This window comes from Prunus avium, chromosome 6 (genome assembly GCF_965620075.1).
Source record: "Prunus avium chromosome 6, drPruAviu1.hap1.1, whole genome shotgun sequence".
NCBI classification, from domain to species: Eukaryota; Viridiplantae; Streptophyta; class Magnoliopsida; order Rosales; family Rosaceae; genus Prunus; species Prunus avium.
Window position 1 is genome coordinate 2,097,010 of NC_142289.1, and position 14,871 is coordinate 2,111,880.

The 14,871-nt window shown below is 38.4% G+C and overlaps 3 protein-coding genes across 6 annotated transcripts; 2 read left to right on the top strand and 1 right to left on the bottom strand.

Annotated features, from left to right (window-relative positions):
* Positions 1-24: 24 nt before the first annotated feature.
* Positions 25-2,795, bottom strand: LOC110759761 (glycosyltransferase family protein 28). 3 transcript variants are annotated; one of them, XM_021961883.2, is made up of 4 exons: positions 2,677-2,795; positions 910-1,131; positions 660-759; positions 25-430 (listed from the first exon to the last, which is right to left on the bottom strand). In XM_021961883.2, the coding sequence occupies exons 2-4, from the start codon at positions 1,087-1,089 to the stop codon at positions 174-176; spliced, it is 537 nt and encodes a 178-aa protein (XP_021817575.1). In that variant the 5' UTR covers positions 1,090-1,131; positions 2,677-2,795; the 3' UTR covers positions 25-173. The 3 variants fall into 3 exon arrangements, with proteins under 3 accessions (XP_021817575.1, XP_088111459.1, XP_021817574.1); XM_088255333.1 differs by lacking the exon at positions 2,677-2,795 and adding an exon at positions 1,591-1,852 and having other exon boundaries at positions 910-1,089; XM_021961882.2 differs by lacking the exon at positions 2,677-2,795 and adding an exon at positions 1,591-1,850.
* Positions 2,796-7,623: 4,828 nt separating this feature from the next.
* Positions 7,624-10,369, top strand: LOC110759724 (Heavy metal transport/detoxification superfamily protein). 2 transcript variants are annotated; one of them, XM_088255400.1, is made up of 4 exons: positions 7,624-8,213; positions 8,370-8,442; positions 8,587-8,822; positions 8,871-10,369. In XM_088255400.1, exons 1-4 carry the CDS (start codon positions 8,184-8,186, stop codon positions 10,236-10,238), a joined length of 1,707 nt encoding a protein of 568 aa, XP_088111526.1. In that variant the 5' UTR covers positions 7,624-8,183; the 3' UTR covers positions 10,239-10,369. The 2 variants fall into 2 exon arrangements, with proteins under 2 accessions (XP_088111526.1, XP_021817524.2); XM_021961832.2 differs by having other exon boundaries at positions 7,625-8,213; positions 8,587-10,369.
* Positions 10,370-11,372: 1,003 nt separating this feature from the next.
* Positions 11,373-12,908, top strand: LOC110759759 (gamma conglutin 1). Its single transcript, XM_021961879.2, has one exon. It carries the CDS (start codon positions 11,481-11,483, stop codon positions 12,774-12,776), a length of 1,296 nt encoding a protein of 431 aa, XP_021817571.2. The 5' UTR covers positions 11,373-11,480; the 3' UTR covers positions 12,777-12,908.
* The last annotated feature ends 1,963 nt before the right edge of the window (positions 12,909-14,871 follow it).

The following is a 14,871-nucleotide window of genomic DNA, read 5'->3' on the forward strand; positions in this document are numbered from 1 at the left end:
AAACGAAATTATGTCTTCTCAATCTGGTATCAAAAGGATTTGAGATCCTGGCCAACCCAATCCTATTAATCTTCATTTGGTTCAACCGTGTGTGATGATCAATCAATATCTATCACATTGCAAAACTTTTATTCAAATGGGCATCATGCTAGTAATAAAATTTTACAATTCCATCAGTCGTCTGCAAAACCAAGAAACTGATTGATAAGCTTGGCGACTGGTGTGGCATCACCTGGGTGGTATGGAATGAGGGAATCCAAATTCATGTCTGCTATAACACGATGAAGTGTCAGCGGACGAGCATAGTACAAATGCTTCCTGTCTGCTAGTTCCTCTGCCAACTCACTTTGATGGTTGTCCATCAAATCTTCATTCACCACCACAATTAAAGGCTTACCAAGCCGCAATGTCTCAAATATGCTCCCTGACCCTGCACCACAGTAAGAATAATATTCACACAAAACATCAAGCCCATGATATATCAAGGATCAAAGTAAATAAAAATGGCTCACAATTAACAAAGCTTTCCTCTTCTCTCGTACTTTTATTTTACTCATAAACTTACCTCTAAAACATTCATTTGAAATTTGATGAATTTTAAAAGACCAGGGAAAGATTACAACTTTCCGAAAGATAAGAAGACGCTATCCGAATTATACCTGCATGACTAATCACAAGAGATGCTGCCCTCAGATGGTCTGCAATGCTTGATGAGAAAGTGAAGTAGTCTACAGCAAGGGTCTCATCTCCTCCTTCAGACTGCATTATAAAATAAAATAAAATGGATCATGCATTCTTTAAACCTCCGCTTTGCAACCCTAAAGTTTGCTACTTCACAGTAGATTGTGAGCAACAGAAACTAACCACAATTCATGCAGAGTAACTAGAACCAAAGAAATCAAAACATACCTTGGTGGGGATATAAGATCCACGGCCCATTTGAATGAGAAGCTGGGTATACCCTCTCCTTAACAACTCTGCTTTAACCTCATGAGTATCCACTGCTCTAATAAGAGCATCAAAAGAAGTAGTTCCAACAGTTACAAAAACTGTCTTCTTCGACTTCACAGTAGCCTCAGTATCTCCCATCTACAATCATGTAAATTTCCCCAAAGCAGAAACTACTTAACCCTATAGCAACCACAAGCAACAAGAAACACTATCACAATAAAAAACAATTAAGGAACTAGGAATTATGAAAATAGGGTTCTTCTCCAAAAACAAAACAAAAAACAACTATGTATGTGATAATCAAATACATTTGAAAAGCTCCAATGACAAAGAATAAGCACAACAAGAAATGCAAAATAGCAATTTGTTAAGCCAAATCTGATAAATTTTACTGAAAAATACCAACTTTATGCCATTCAAAAACGCCATCAACATAAGAAATATAAATGCGCGTCTTAATCGTACACAAGATTGATAAAACTCACAAACCCAACGTTTACAGACTTAGTCGGCAGTGAATTCCGAAGCAAAAATAACAGTTGCCATCAAACTGACCAATTACTGACTCACTTAATCACAAGAACCTGATTAAGTTAATAAAAAACAAAACTTAGACAGGTTATTGGAAAGGCTACAGACCTTGAAGAGAAGGCTAATGGGCTTGTGCGACTGAAATTGAAAGAGACGGTTGGGATGGGATTACGTGGCGGCTAATCGACGGTTCTGAGCTCTCTCAGCTCTTCTCGTGTCCTCCCAAAGTGGTGACTAATCGACTGTAAGCTTCGCCATGGCCGGTCAGACTGACAGTTTGAGAAGGAGAGAGAGATAAAGAGAGAGAGAGCGCCGGAGGGTGAAGAAGGAGAAAGGCACGGGCTTTGCTCGAACACGTGTGATGGAAACCGCACGTGAGAAGTGAGCTCCATTTTTAGGCTTAATTTGATATTGCTGTGCTTTTTAAAAAAACTGTTTTTGCTGTGCTGCGAGAATAAACAGCTGTGAAGAGAAGCAGCTAGGTGTTTGGTAATTCGTATTTGTAAAAGTGCTGTGAGTATAAAAAGCAGTGTCATAGCGTTGGTAAACTTTTTTTTAGAAGTGCTGTGAGAGTGTATAATGACCAAAAAGGGCATAATACAAAAGTGTTACTTATTTATTTATTTTTTGTAAAACACAAGGAAGTTCAATACACTTACAATTTTTTTTTTAAAGAATCTTAATTATAATATACACTTTTCCCACACAAAAAAAAAAAAAAAAAACCTCGATGAAACAAATAATTGTTTTGACAAAGCTACTTCTTTTTTTGATCAAGGGCCCTTCAAACCCAATATAATATAAAACAACAATCGCAATAATCAGAAAATGACAAAGAAAGGAAGGGACTAAAATAATAAATATGCAGACTCAAACATCTTCAATCTCTAGTTCGCATAAACCCCCAAATTCCATCAAATAACAGAGAGAGAAAGGCTTTACACAGAAACCCCAAATTGCAGAAAACAAAAGCAAAGATATAAAAGGTTTTGACCAAATTCCAAATTCCAGAGAAAGGTTTTACACAGAAACCAGAAAACAAAAGCAAAGATATGAAAGGTTTTGCCCAAATTCCAAATTTCAGAGAAAGGTTTTACACAGAAACCCCAAATTCCAGAAAGGTTTTACCAAGAGGATATGAAAGATAGAGATACCCAAGAAGAATAAAGATACTCAGGAGGACATGGAAGATACCTGTAACGCAGCTTCAGTGAACAGATTTGAGAGAGCCCCTCTTGCTGAGACAACTCCAGAAAACTTGAGGAATGGCTGCAAGGATTGGGGAGTGCGATATGAGCTTCGTAGGGTTTGATCGAGAAAAAGATGGGATATAGCGTGTCATTTTTTAAAATAGATAAGGGCAGTATAGGCATTTTGAAAGTTTCATTAAAGCCTCCGCATGCTTCTCCTGGCAGCAAATTTCAGAAGCAGCTCCCCACCTGCCTCTGTTTTTCAGTTTTGAATGATAGCAAATTATTAAATAAGCAGCTTGGATTTGATTTACCAAACACCCAAATCCCCAAAACATTTTTTTAAAGCTGCTTATTTTTTAAGTTAAGCAACCCCAAACCAGCCCTAAGTTGGGTCTTGGGTTTATGACATATTTTTCAATGGGCTGGTCTTTGCTCTAAATGATGTTGGTTCTTTCAATTGGTCCGTTTGAGTGTTCTTATGGGTTTGTTTTGTAGATTCATTCTATAGTGAGGGTCTCATTTCTTAACTGTTGGTTCAAACTAATTAATTTAATTCAATGACTAATTAATTTGATCCAACGGTTAAGAGATAAAGCCCTCACTATAGAATTCTACTTGTTTTGTATCGCTTGTGGGCTTTGTTCTCTTTTATGGGCGATGGGCCTTGTGATCTTTGTTCTACGTTTTGGGTCATTTCATTTCGACTCAAACACTGGCCCAAACCCCTTTGGGTCTCTTTGCAATACTAAGTTCCTTGAACATAAAGAAGACAGTTTTGTTCTCCTTTCTAAGAAATTGTGTAAGGTTCCTGAGTGTGTTGTTGGGGTGTGTGAATGGTTCAAAGGACAAAGGGAGGGAATATTTGCGACACAAGTGAGCATATAAGAAGGAAAAGGGGAGTGCTTTGGGTTCGGATGTTTAAACGAGAACAAAGGAGGGGGACAAAAGTGAGGCTCTTCAGTCTTGATTTGAAGTCTAAAGGTGAAAAAGCAATCACTGCCTACGACTATGACCATACTTATTCTTGGGGATTTGAATCTTTGTATTGGATTTTGTAACATTTTCTCCTTTTTTATTTTCTTTCTTGTGATTTGAGACATTAGTTTCCTTCCATTCCCAACATATAATTGCAGTTTGTGCGCTTCACACGCATAGAAATTTCACCCAACCAAGTGAACTAGACAAAGCTTCAGTTCAATTTCAACCAAGTGGGTTTGACATATTAAGTTTGGTAGGACAGAGAGGGATGATTGGAAAGAAGAGTGGTTATGAAATCAGTCACATCTTCATCAACTGCACAACAACGAGACAAACTTGTAATTTAAGTGATTAAGAACGTTAATTATTTTAACGGATGTTGTTAGTTTAAAGAAAAGTCAGCTGTGTTGTGTGCTTGGATTGAAACATATGCATAATGGATTTACCTTTGAAGCTGTGTGGTTGGATTGGCAGAAAATGAGTGTTTTGTTTTTGCTATCTCTTTACTTTTCCATCGTTCACTGGCACACAACACGACAGATGGTGTTTAATGGATCAGAAAATGCGTGATTCACTTTACCTCCATCAAATCCAACATAAAGATAAAGAGACCAGTCCAGAGGTGTGACTGTTCACCAACTAGGGTTCTTCCATAATTTTGGATCCCAACCCACCATCCAACCATCTCCATTGTCCAGTCCATTAATATTTTATATAAAGTCTCTGATCTGGTCTGGTCTGGTCTCTGACCTAATTGTCTCCTCCATTCTCGGGGACCCAGCTGACCTGACCTGAGCTACTTAGTCTCAGAACCAAACAAACCCAGCTGTGTAGAAATCAATCAACACAAACAGCTGCCCATTTGGCCATTTCCCAGTAACATAATCTCTTTCAAGCAACTCCGATTCCACTTTTCTTTTAATAAGACTACAATCGTCTCAAACTTCATACCAAAAACAGATAAAAGGGTTTTCATTCAGCAATTCAATCCAATATCTCAAGGACGACTTCACTTCACAAAAGATTGCAATCTTTCCCATCTGATCATAACAAAAGAAATAAAATTGGTTCATATATATATGGTACAGATTTCTGTCATAGGAGCTGGACAGTTTTAGGCATGCGTATAGTCTGGTAGAGAAGCAAAAGCTTTAAAGTAAAGTGGCTTGAACTCGGAGCCATTAAAAGCAAATCATCCTGCCCTTTGCTTTTAAGGATTCGAATGTTGCATACGTTCACAGGCTTCAACGTAAATATAGCTTAGATATTTTAGTCCGTACCTTATATTGATTCGAACCATAGAATAGTACAGGAAAAAAACAAGTGTACGTATAATTTGAACCAGGAGCTGCCCAACATCACACAAATGGAGATAAAATATTATATTTGATTGCTTTCCTTGTAATCTTTTGATCTCCAATTATTAGAGAAGATTTGCAGTCAAAGTTTTGGGTTGGAAAGCCATTTTGTGAGCTACCCTATGCTGCATAAAGCATTTTAATAACGTTAAATTATTTATCTCTGGGTTTCTAACTTTGTGGCCAGTGGTGGGGCTCCTTTTTGTCACCATTCAATATCTTTTACAGATCAAGAATATCTTGCTTCTTCTTTTCTGATTTTTTTTTCGGTTTCCTTCTCAAAGGTCTCAAAGGTAAAATAAAGAAGCAATGAGGACAAGAATTTATTCACGGGTTAGGCTTTTAAGGAGGAGGACAAACAATAATGTTGTTGCAAAAGAAGGGTTCAAACTCAGAGAGAGCATTTTGATTCTTCTTCTTTCACATCTCAGAGATATATGGTTTAGCTTTGAAATGCTCCATTGCTTCTCGCAATTGGCCTTGTCTGTGAATTGACCATTTAACTCTTATCGATCTCTCAAATAATTTCACAGTCGAACTGACAGCCATGCTAGTGTCCAAACTGACTGACATGCTTCACAAAATATAAGAGCATTTTCACCCACGGTGCTATGGCAAATGGCAAAGTTCAGAAATTATTCACATGAGATTTAAGATGATAAATTTGTATGAAATTTTGGTGTGGAAAGTGAAGAACATAGCTAGATATTTATAATAGGGTTATTCGTATTAATGGTCCCTCAAGTATACTTGAAGTTATATTTTGGTCACTCAACTCAAATATTAGTTGCAGAGGTCACTCAATTGGATGTTGTGTTGCACCATTAGTTCCTACCGTCAAGTTGGGTTTGGGCTTGTCCAGACTGGCCTTCACTGTTGAAGTTGGGTTTTGGGGACTGGGGGGCCTTCTACCCGTGTTGGCCTGCACGGGTGGAAGTGCTCTAATAGATGACACTCTCTCGGCAATTGCATCATTGCATGAGCTCCATCTTTGCCACCCTCATGTTTAAGTCTAAGGTAATGATAGTAACCTTCTCTCTAACATTCTATTTTCAATCTTCTCATTTTTGGTCATAATATGTGTCACTTTCCTTATACTTAAAACCAACTAGATTTCCGCCCATGGGAATGGAGCGCATTTTGTGGCCAGCCGTTTACCTCCATTGGGAGAGCTCCCGTGGCGAAAGGGATTAGTCACTACTGTCGGCGGTGGATACCCTTGGGTCTCATCTAAAAATATATAAAAAAAATAAAAAAAAACCAACTAGATTTTATTTTCCAAGTTTATTCTTTTATTTTTCTTTCTTATGTGGCATAAAATAATAATAAAATATTTTAAAATTCAATTTAGAAAATAAGAAATAGGATTACAGTATTCAAAAACTAAAATTAAAATCAAAAAACCCTTATCCCCATGCCGACTCCTTCCAGCCGCCACCTTACAAAGCTCATCCTCCTCCATCTCCCCACCCCACATCAATCCACAAACCCAACAAAAATGGAGGAAGCCCACATCGGCTATGGCTGCTCTCCTTCACACTCCCATTAACTCTCTCTCATCACCACCATCCCCCAAACTCTCCCAACTCTCTCTTACCCCTTCTTTTGTGAATCTCAAAGTTAAAACTCATGAGAAGGTGGAGAACCTTGGAGAAAATTTAAGTATTACCGCTCACACTATGTTTCTTCTTATGAGAAAGTAAGAAGGTGCCTTTAATGGCAGTTCTGAAATTGTGGTTGGGTTGGGGTTATTTGGTGGAGGCTGGAAGGAGTCGGGGTTGGTGGGGTTTAGGGTTTTTTATTTTTAGTTTTTGAATACTGTAATTCTATTTCTTTTTCTTTTTTTAATTGAATTTCAAATATTTTATTAATATTTTATTCCACATAAAGAAAAATAAAAGTTTATTGGTCTCATTCATTAATGATATTGTTTTATTTGTAAGAATGAAGGTCTAAAAGGAAGGTTAGAAAGAAGGTTGTTAGCATTCCTTAACTCTTAAGATTCCAATTTGCTGTACTTGATAATACACTGAAGATGGGAATTTGATCTTGCAAACGTGAGTTAAGCGAGTTGGTCAGGACGGTAAATCCATCATTGCACCCAAATTATAATTTCCATTTCAGTTAAATTAAATTAATTTAAAGTAATTTATTGTTTATATAATAAATTAAAAAAAAACAAAAAACAAAAAAAGAAAGGATATCCAAATAATTTATGGAAGGATACTTGCAAAAATGTATTGGGCTTTAAATAATTGTGAGTGATGGAGCCCCGGATATAAAGGCCCAGCGCTAGGGCCCACCACTGCTCGTGATCCCAGAGAAGATGGGGCCCATGGCTATTGATCTTTAGTCTAATCATGTCTGGCCTTGTTTCCAAAATAAGTTATTAAATAACTTTCTGCGTTCCATAAAATTATAAAGCCATGTACTTTAGCAATTCTTAATAATGTAACACAGAGCCGTGTCCAGCCAAGCTATCGCCAGCTGTTTCTTTACAATACGTGCAAAAAGTGGTACAAAATCATGTTTAAGCTTTGCTTAAATCTTGCTTAAGTCCGGCTTAATTATGATTAATTATGCTTAATTTGCTGCTTTAGTGTTGTATTAGTTTCTACTATGCTATGTTAGAATATAATAGTAATTTTTTAATTGATGTTTTCCTAGTGAAGTAGAGTTTTATCTGATGCTTTCCTTTTTTGTTTTCCTGGCAACTATTCATAGTTTTTTAGTTGTGTTTCTTTCTTTTTATAATTGGGTTTCCCTGGCAAAAGAAGGAGGCAACTAATCTGAGCTGAACTAGGATTAATCTTTAAGTTTCCTATTTCTTTTTTCTTTTCTAAATTAGATTAGTTTCTGTTCAGCTATATAAACCACTCCACTGTTGTTCAAGTTGTATTATTCAAGAAGATATTCGATTTATAAATCTGGTCGCGGTACTTGGAGCTGGAGCAAACGGACTGCTCTCACTCTCTCTCTCTCTTTCTGGCTTTAAAATATTGCTCGAAAAGAGAGTACACAAAACCCTAGAACGGAGGAAGAAAGCTAAAAGATAAAGTGTTGAGTTCTCTCTCACCAACCGCCTCTGAGCTCTCTCTCTCTCTCTCTCTGCATTTATATCCTCAGCTCACAATCTCAAGCAATCCTGTTTGCTCTCTCTTTCTCATAGACAATGAGTAAGCACGAGGTCATGGATCTTCAGGTACACTTTTGTTTAAACTATTTTCATTCATAATGTTATGAAACAAAGCTAAGCTATACTGTTCCTCTGTTAGTTTCTTTCTTACTAATTCGGCACAAACAGTGACTCAGTCTAATTTGGTCTTCTGGGATTTTTAAATTTTTTTTTTACTTGCAGAGATCGGTTTACAAAGTAAATATTTGCTGCTTGGGCTGTAAGGGGAAAGTTAAGAAAGCGTTGAAAATTGAAGGTATGTTCGTTTAATTTGTTACCCAAAAAAACTAATCAGTATTTTTTTCATTAATATTAGCTTAAAGTACTGATCTTTATGCTGTGAATTTCAATAGGTTAAGTAGTTTTTGTGGCTAATTGTTTGAATGGTCTTGTTGTCCAGGTGTGTACAACAGCATTATAGATGCAGATCAGGGGATCGTGACTGTGATTGGGAATATTGATCCAATCAGATTCATTAAGAAACTTAAAAAAGAAGGCAAAAATGCCGAGCTTCTGGGGGTTCAAAGGGTTTCAAACAACAACCAAGCTCAGCTCAACAATCAGATGCCTGCTGGGAAAGGTGGAAAAGACAACAAATCTCAGAAGCCAAAGGGTGGCCAACAACAACAACAAGCACAGCAGCAGCAGCAGCAGCAGCAGCAGCAGCAGCAGCAGCAGCAGCAGCAGCAGCAGCAGCAGCAGCAATTCAAAGGGGGTAAAGCCATGAAAATGCCTCCTCCCAAGGACCAGAAATCTGTGAAATTCAATTTGCCAGAGGATGAATTTGGTGGGAGTGATGATGAATATGACAGTGAGTTTGAAGACGAATTTGAGGATGAGTTTGGTGATGAAGATTATGATGATGATGATGACGAACAAGAGTTTGGGCATGGCCATGGCCATGGCCATCACCAGCAGCAGCAGCAGCAACCCAATAAGATGATGCCAGGTATGATGGGTCCACAAGGGCCTTATGGGAAGATGATGCCAATCATGGGAAATGGCCATGGGCCACATGGGCCTGCTGGAATGATCAATATGCATGCTATGAATGAGAAAAAATTAGGTGGTGGTGGTGGGGGAGGCTCTGCCAAGAAAGGTGGGGTTATTGATTTTCCTGTGCAATTGAAGGGCAAGAGTGAAAATAATGAAAAGAAGAATGGCAAGGATGGAAAGAAAGGGGGTGGAAATGGCAAAGGAGGGGAGAAAAAGAAGGGAGAAAAAGAAAAAGAAGAGTGCAAGAGTGGAGGTGGCTTGGTGGGTTGGCTCAAAAGAAGTACTAGTATAGGAAGGGGTGGTTCCAAAGGAAGTGGTGTGGATGGTGGTGATGGGAAAAACAATGGCAAGGGCAATGGAGGGAAAAAAGGTGGATGCAAACATGATGGGGCCCATGAAATTAAGAAGGGGAAAAATGATTATCATGAAATTGATGTGGTGCTCAATCATGGCAAAGGAGGGAAAGGGGGCAAAGAAATCAAAGAAGGCAAAGAGGGGAAGGGAAGCAATGGAGGCAAAGGAGGCAAAGGAGGCGGCAATGGAGGAGATATGCATCAAATTCAAATGGGCCAAAAGGGCCAGATGGTTCCAATTGGGCAGATGGGCCAGATGGGTCCAATGGGTCAGATGGGTCAGATGGGCCAAATGGGCCAGAGGGGTCCAATGGGTAATTATCCAATGGGGCAGATGGGTAATGCTCCAGCAGTTCAAGGATTGCCTACACCATCGATGATGAACGGTGGATATTATCAAGGGATGGGGCCTGCTGGAAACCCTTATAACCAGCAGCAGCAGCAGCAGCTCCAGCAACTGCAGCAGCAGCAGCAGCAGCTCCAGCAACTGCAGCAGCAGCAGCAGATGCAGCTGCAGCAACAACAATACATGGCCATGATGAACCAACAGAGAGGCAATGGCAATGGCATGTACCAGCCCATGATGTATGCACGGCCACATGCCCCCATGAACTTCATGCCTCCTCAGCAAATGCCATCTTCAAATGATCCTTACGCCAACTATTTCAGTGATGAGAATGCTAATGGTTGTTATCTTATGTGAACAAGTAAAAAGTAGCTAGGGTTTCAGTCATGTTTTTTTTTTTCTTTCTTTTTTTTGGTTTTTAGGATTATTGTATTTCTGGTGCTTAATGCAAACACTTTGGAAGTACCATGGCTTATGTTACTCTGTAATATGGGTAAATTTTGCTTCTTGGTAAATGTATATTAACCCTAACCTAATTCTCCCATTGATGATTTGTTTAACCAATTTGTTTAGGATCTCAATTAAAATATTTGTGTTATAAGGGTTGCCAGAATGATGCAGAGAAAGGCACTTTAATCAAGGTGCATCATGTGTAGATTTCAACTTGGAAATATTTAAAGCATCAATCTCTATCTATCTGTTGAAATTATTAGGTCCATGATTTTTCTTCCTTTTGACTTGCGTTTCCCCACCAGTCTCCACCATCAAGTCCGGATTGGAAAGGTGGGAAAACGTGACTTCATTGGCATTATAATTTATATACAGGGACAGAGCTATCAGAAACCAGAATTTTAAAAACAGAGCCATCACTATTTTTCTCACCTGGTGGGGTATGAGATAAGACATAAGAGGCTGTTGTTTAAGCCTGACCAAACCAAACTACATATATGGGCTTTGCCTTTGTGAGCCTTTCATATTGACCCAATCTGAACAGGCCTAATACAACACCTAATCTTCATGCTTATACAAGATTTCTAACAAAATCTTAAGTAAGCTTCAGTTTCGGATATGATGATTAGTCCACCGTCACAGAAAAGAACTGGTTTTGAAATTCATGTCGGTAAGCTTTGTACCTATGTGGTGGAGGCTGCCTCTGGATGAACTTAGAAACTGTGTTATTGCAGAACTAATTCTGCTTTATAAACCATTAAACATGATCCCTATCAGATTAAGAAAGATGATTAGGGTGATTTGCTTTCCAAATGCAAAACTAATGCCGGTTTCGAGTACCGGCCAAACCCAGTGTCGCTTTTTTTGTTTGTTACTTAAAGCACAAGCTACTGCATGTATTGAAGCCCTTCTCACTGCCAAGTACCCCTACATACTCACCAACTCTTTGTTCTCATATCAAGATTATGCTCACCCCTTTTGCTTTCAAATCCCTCAAGCAAGGACACAATGCCAAATTCTAAAATGTCCATATGCAAGCCACCCCTCTATAAATTGCAAGCTCTGCCTCTCTAGTTCTTTGCCAATTCCCACCGTTTCATCTTCCTATCTATACCAAAACTTGTTCATTTCCAAATTCCAATTGCATCCATGGCTTCTTTCCTTCATAATTTCCTGCTCTTCTTCTGTTCTTTATCTCTTCTCATTCTCACATCTTCAGCAACCAAATCCCAAACCCACGTCCCCATCAGACCAAACATGCTTGTCCTCAAAGTCCAGAAAGATAGGGCAACCAATCTCCATGTGGCCCAAATTCACAAAAGAACCCCTCTAGTCCAGTTCCCCTTTGTCATAGACCTAACTGGGAGGTTCTTATCAGTCAATTGTGAGAACCAATACACGTCATCAACTTACAAAGCCCCTGTTTGCCACTCAAGCCAGTGTGCTAAGGCCGACAGCCACACTTGCCGCACGTGCAGCTCTTCAAAACCCAGACCAGGCTGCCATACCAACGCTTGTGGACTCTTAACCACGAACCCTGTGACCCAACAAAGTGCCCTGGGTGAGCTCGCAGAGGATGTCCTCAAAATCTCGTCAACCCAAGGCTCAAGCCCTGGCCCAATGGTCACACACCCCCGATTCCTCTTTGCTTGTGCACCTTCCAATATCTTGCAAAAGGGGTTACCCAAAAATGTTCAAGGTGTTGCTGGTCTAGGCCACTCCCCAATTTCCCTACCATACCAACTAGCTTCCCACTTTGGCTTCCCACCAAAATTTGCAGTGTGCCTCACTTCCTCACGTGGCAACAACGGCGCCGTTTTCTTCGGTGAAGGACCCTATTTCATGAAGCCTGGCATCGACGTGTCACGCCAGTTGACCTATGCCCCATTGACCATAGGCCAGCAAGGAGAGTACTACGTCAATGTTCAATCAATTAAAATCAACAACGCCATGTTGCCTTCGATCCCAAAAGGTGGGTTTGGTGGGGCACTGATCAGCACCACAACTCCCTACACAACTCTCCAAACCCCAATTTTCAGGGCACTCAATCAGCTCTTCATGAACCAGCTTCGAGGGGTGCCTCATGTGAAACCTGTGGCACCATTTGGGGCATGTTTTGACGCAAACAGAATCCCTACCAGCAAGACGGGGCCTACGGTTCCCAGCATAGACCTTGTTCTAGACAATAAGCAAAACATCATGTGGAGAATTTTTGGTGCAAACGCTATGATTCAGGCACGTCCTGGCGTGATGTGTTTGGCGTTTGTGGACGGTGGGATGAGGCCTAAGGCTCCAATTGTGATTGGGACCCAGCAGTTGGAGGATAATCTGCTGCAGTTTGATTTGATGAACTCAAGGCTGGGATTTAGCTCTTCCTTGTTCCTCCGCGGGACCAACTGTGCCAACTTCAACTTTGGCACCTCCTCCACCAGCACTGATCCGTAGATTGTGAACCCTTTTGACAGATGATCTGAGGGTTTTTGTGTATGTTGATCAAATAAAATATCTACTTTAAAGCTTTGTGCTTGATGTTGTCTCTAATTAAGTGACTGCATAAATAAAACTTTTATTTAATTATACTGTTGTTTATGTCTTTTTCTTGCTTGAAACTCAAATTTAGTCCGTATATGCTTGACATGCTAAAATGGATTCCAAACCTAATGAACAATTGGGTACATGGTCCATTTCATGGTTATGTATCTTAGTACTAAAAAATTGACTTTGAATTGCAGATTACTAGTCTCATGTTCAAACCTTCATGGCACCATGTAGTTTAGAGTATCGCTTGTACTTAAAAAAAAAAATCTTAATACATAACCTGCTAAATATATAAAAGAGGCTTGAGGGTAACTTGGGCTAGTGTTGCCATTGCCAGGCCAAGGCTTGTTTCTGGCTAATTTTTTTTTTCCGTCCTGTACCCCCGTTTTTCTTAACGCAAGAAAAAACTCAAACCCAATGATATTTTGTTGGCTCCAAATATCATATTCTCATCAGGAAATAAAATATTTAGCCAATTAAAGAAAAAGCCTTCCTTTGAAGAGACCGAAGAGCCAGGTTTTATTGTTATTTCTGGTAGAAGCAACAGTTAATAATTAATACTAGATTTTTTATATAAAGAAATCGTTTAACATCGAGGCTATACTCATTTTTACTAATTTTTTTTAAAAATAGTATAGCCGTTCGGCTTTATTTTTTGACACGTGGTGCCTCGCGGCTGTACCCGGTTTTTCTAATGTTTTTTAAAAATAGTATAGCCGCTCGGCTATATTCGTTTTCCCTAATTTTTGTTAAAAATAGTATTGCCGCTTGGCTTTACTGTTTTGACACATGGCGCCTAGGCGATGGCCGGGTTCTTTTTTTATTATATATATACCAGGTTTTTCAAATTTATTTGTAAAAAGTAGTATAGCCGTGCGGCTATACACGGTTTTATTAATGTTTCTTACAAATTGTATAGCCGGGCGGCTATATTTATTTTGACACGATAATCACTAGGCAGGTCCTCCTTTGTTTTGTTTTTTATAAATAGTATAACCGTGCAGCAATGCTAGATTTTAAAATTTTTTGAAATAGTGTAGCCGCGCGGCAATACTCGTTTTTACTATTTTTTTTAAAAGTAATATAACCACGCGGCTTTACTGTTTTGATACGTGACGCATCTATACTCGTTTTTACTAAAAAAAAATTAAAAATAGTATAACTACGCGGCTTTACCGTTTTGACATATGGCGCCAAGGCGCTGGACAAGTCTTTTATATATATTGAAAAATAGTATAGCTGTGCGGCTATACCCAATCTTTATAAAATACTATAGGCACTGGGAGAGTTTTTTTGTTTTTTTTTTGTTTTTTTTGTTTTAATTTTGAAAATATAAAATTAGTTTCTTTACTTTTGTTTTTTTGCCAACTTCTTTAATTTAATATATGTAATTAAGTAATATAATAGCCTTTTTGAATTACTTTAATTAGTAATTATGTTTTAATTATTATTTCTTTATTGAATATTTAAATATGTTACTGATTTCACAAATGACTTAATAAATAGTAAGTACTTGAAGTTCAATGAATGTCAAAAAAATAAATTACTTATTTTCGTTTGGGTGTCTTAATTAAATTTCTCCAAAGCCCAAGAGCGGCTATACTCAATCTTGTTAATTTTTTTATATAAGAAATAGTATAATACACGTATTTTTTACAATTTTAGGGGCGATATGTTAGAGGGAATGTCAACCGAAAGAAATGGGGTGTTTGATATGCTATTAATAGGTATCATTAATTACAATTATGGCAGTTAATGAATGCTTGAAATAAATTATAAATAAAATATGAAGCATGGTGGCAATGATGTAAAAACATAGGAATACTATGACCTCTTATATCCTATTGGTCATTTAAATTTGAAATTGAATTTTACACGTAGATTTATATAGTGATGGGTATATGTCTAGGAAATAGAAAATGTAGGAACCTATATTAGACAAGCCCTAAAGAATAAGAGGTTGTATGGAAGTTGAAGAGAATGTGACACTTACGGAATGGTA

Coding starts and splice junctions, on each gene's coding strand:
- LOC110759761 (XM_021961883.2), bottom strand. CDS start 1,089: ATGGGAGATACTGAGGCTACTGTGAAGTCGAAGAAGACAGTTTTTGTA. Junction 760..909: donor GATCTTATATCCCCACCAAG/GTATGTTTTGAT, acceptor TTTATAATGCAG/TCTGAAGGAGGAGATGAGAC. Junction 431..659: donor TCTTGTGATTAGTCATGCAG/GTATAATTCGGA, acceptor ACTGTGGTGCAG/GGTCAGGGAGCATATTTGAG.
- LOC110759759 (XM_021961879.2), top strand. CDS start 11,481: ATGGCTTCTTTCCTTCATAATTTCCTGCTCTTCTTCTGTTCTTTATCT.
- LOC110759724 (XM_021961832.2), top strand. CDS start 8,184: ATGAGTAAGCACGAGGTCATGGATCTTCAG. Junction 8,214..8,369: donor ACGAGGTCATGGATCTTCAG/GTACACTTTTGT, acceptor TTTTACTTGCAG/AGATCGGTTTACAAAGTAAA. Junction 8,443..8,586: donor GAAAGCGTTGAAAATTGAAG/GTATGTTCGTTT, acceptor CTTGTTGTCCAG/GTGTGTACAACAGCATTATA.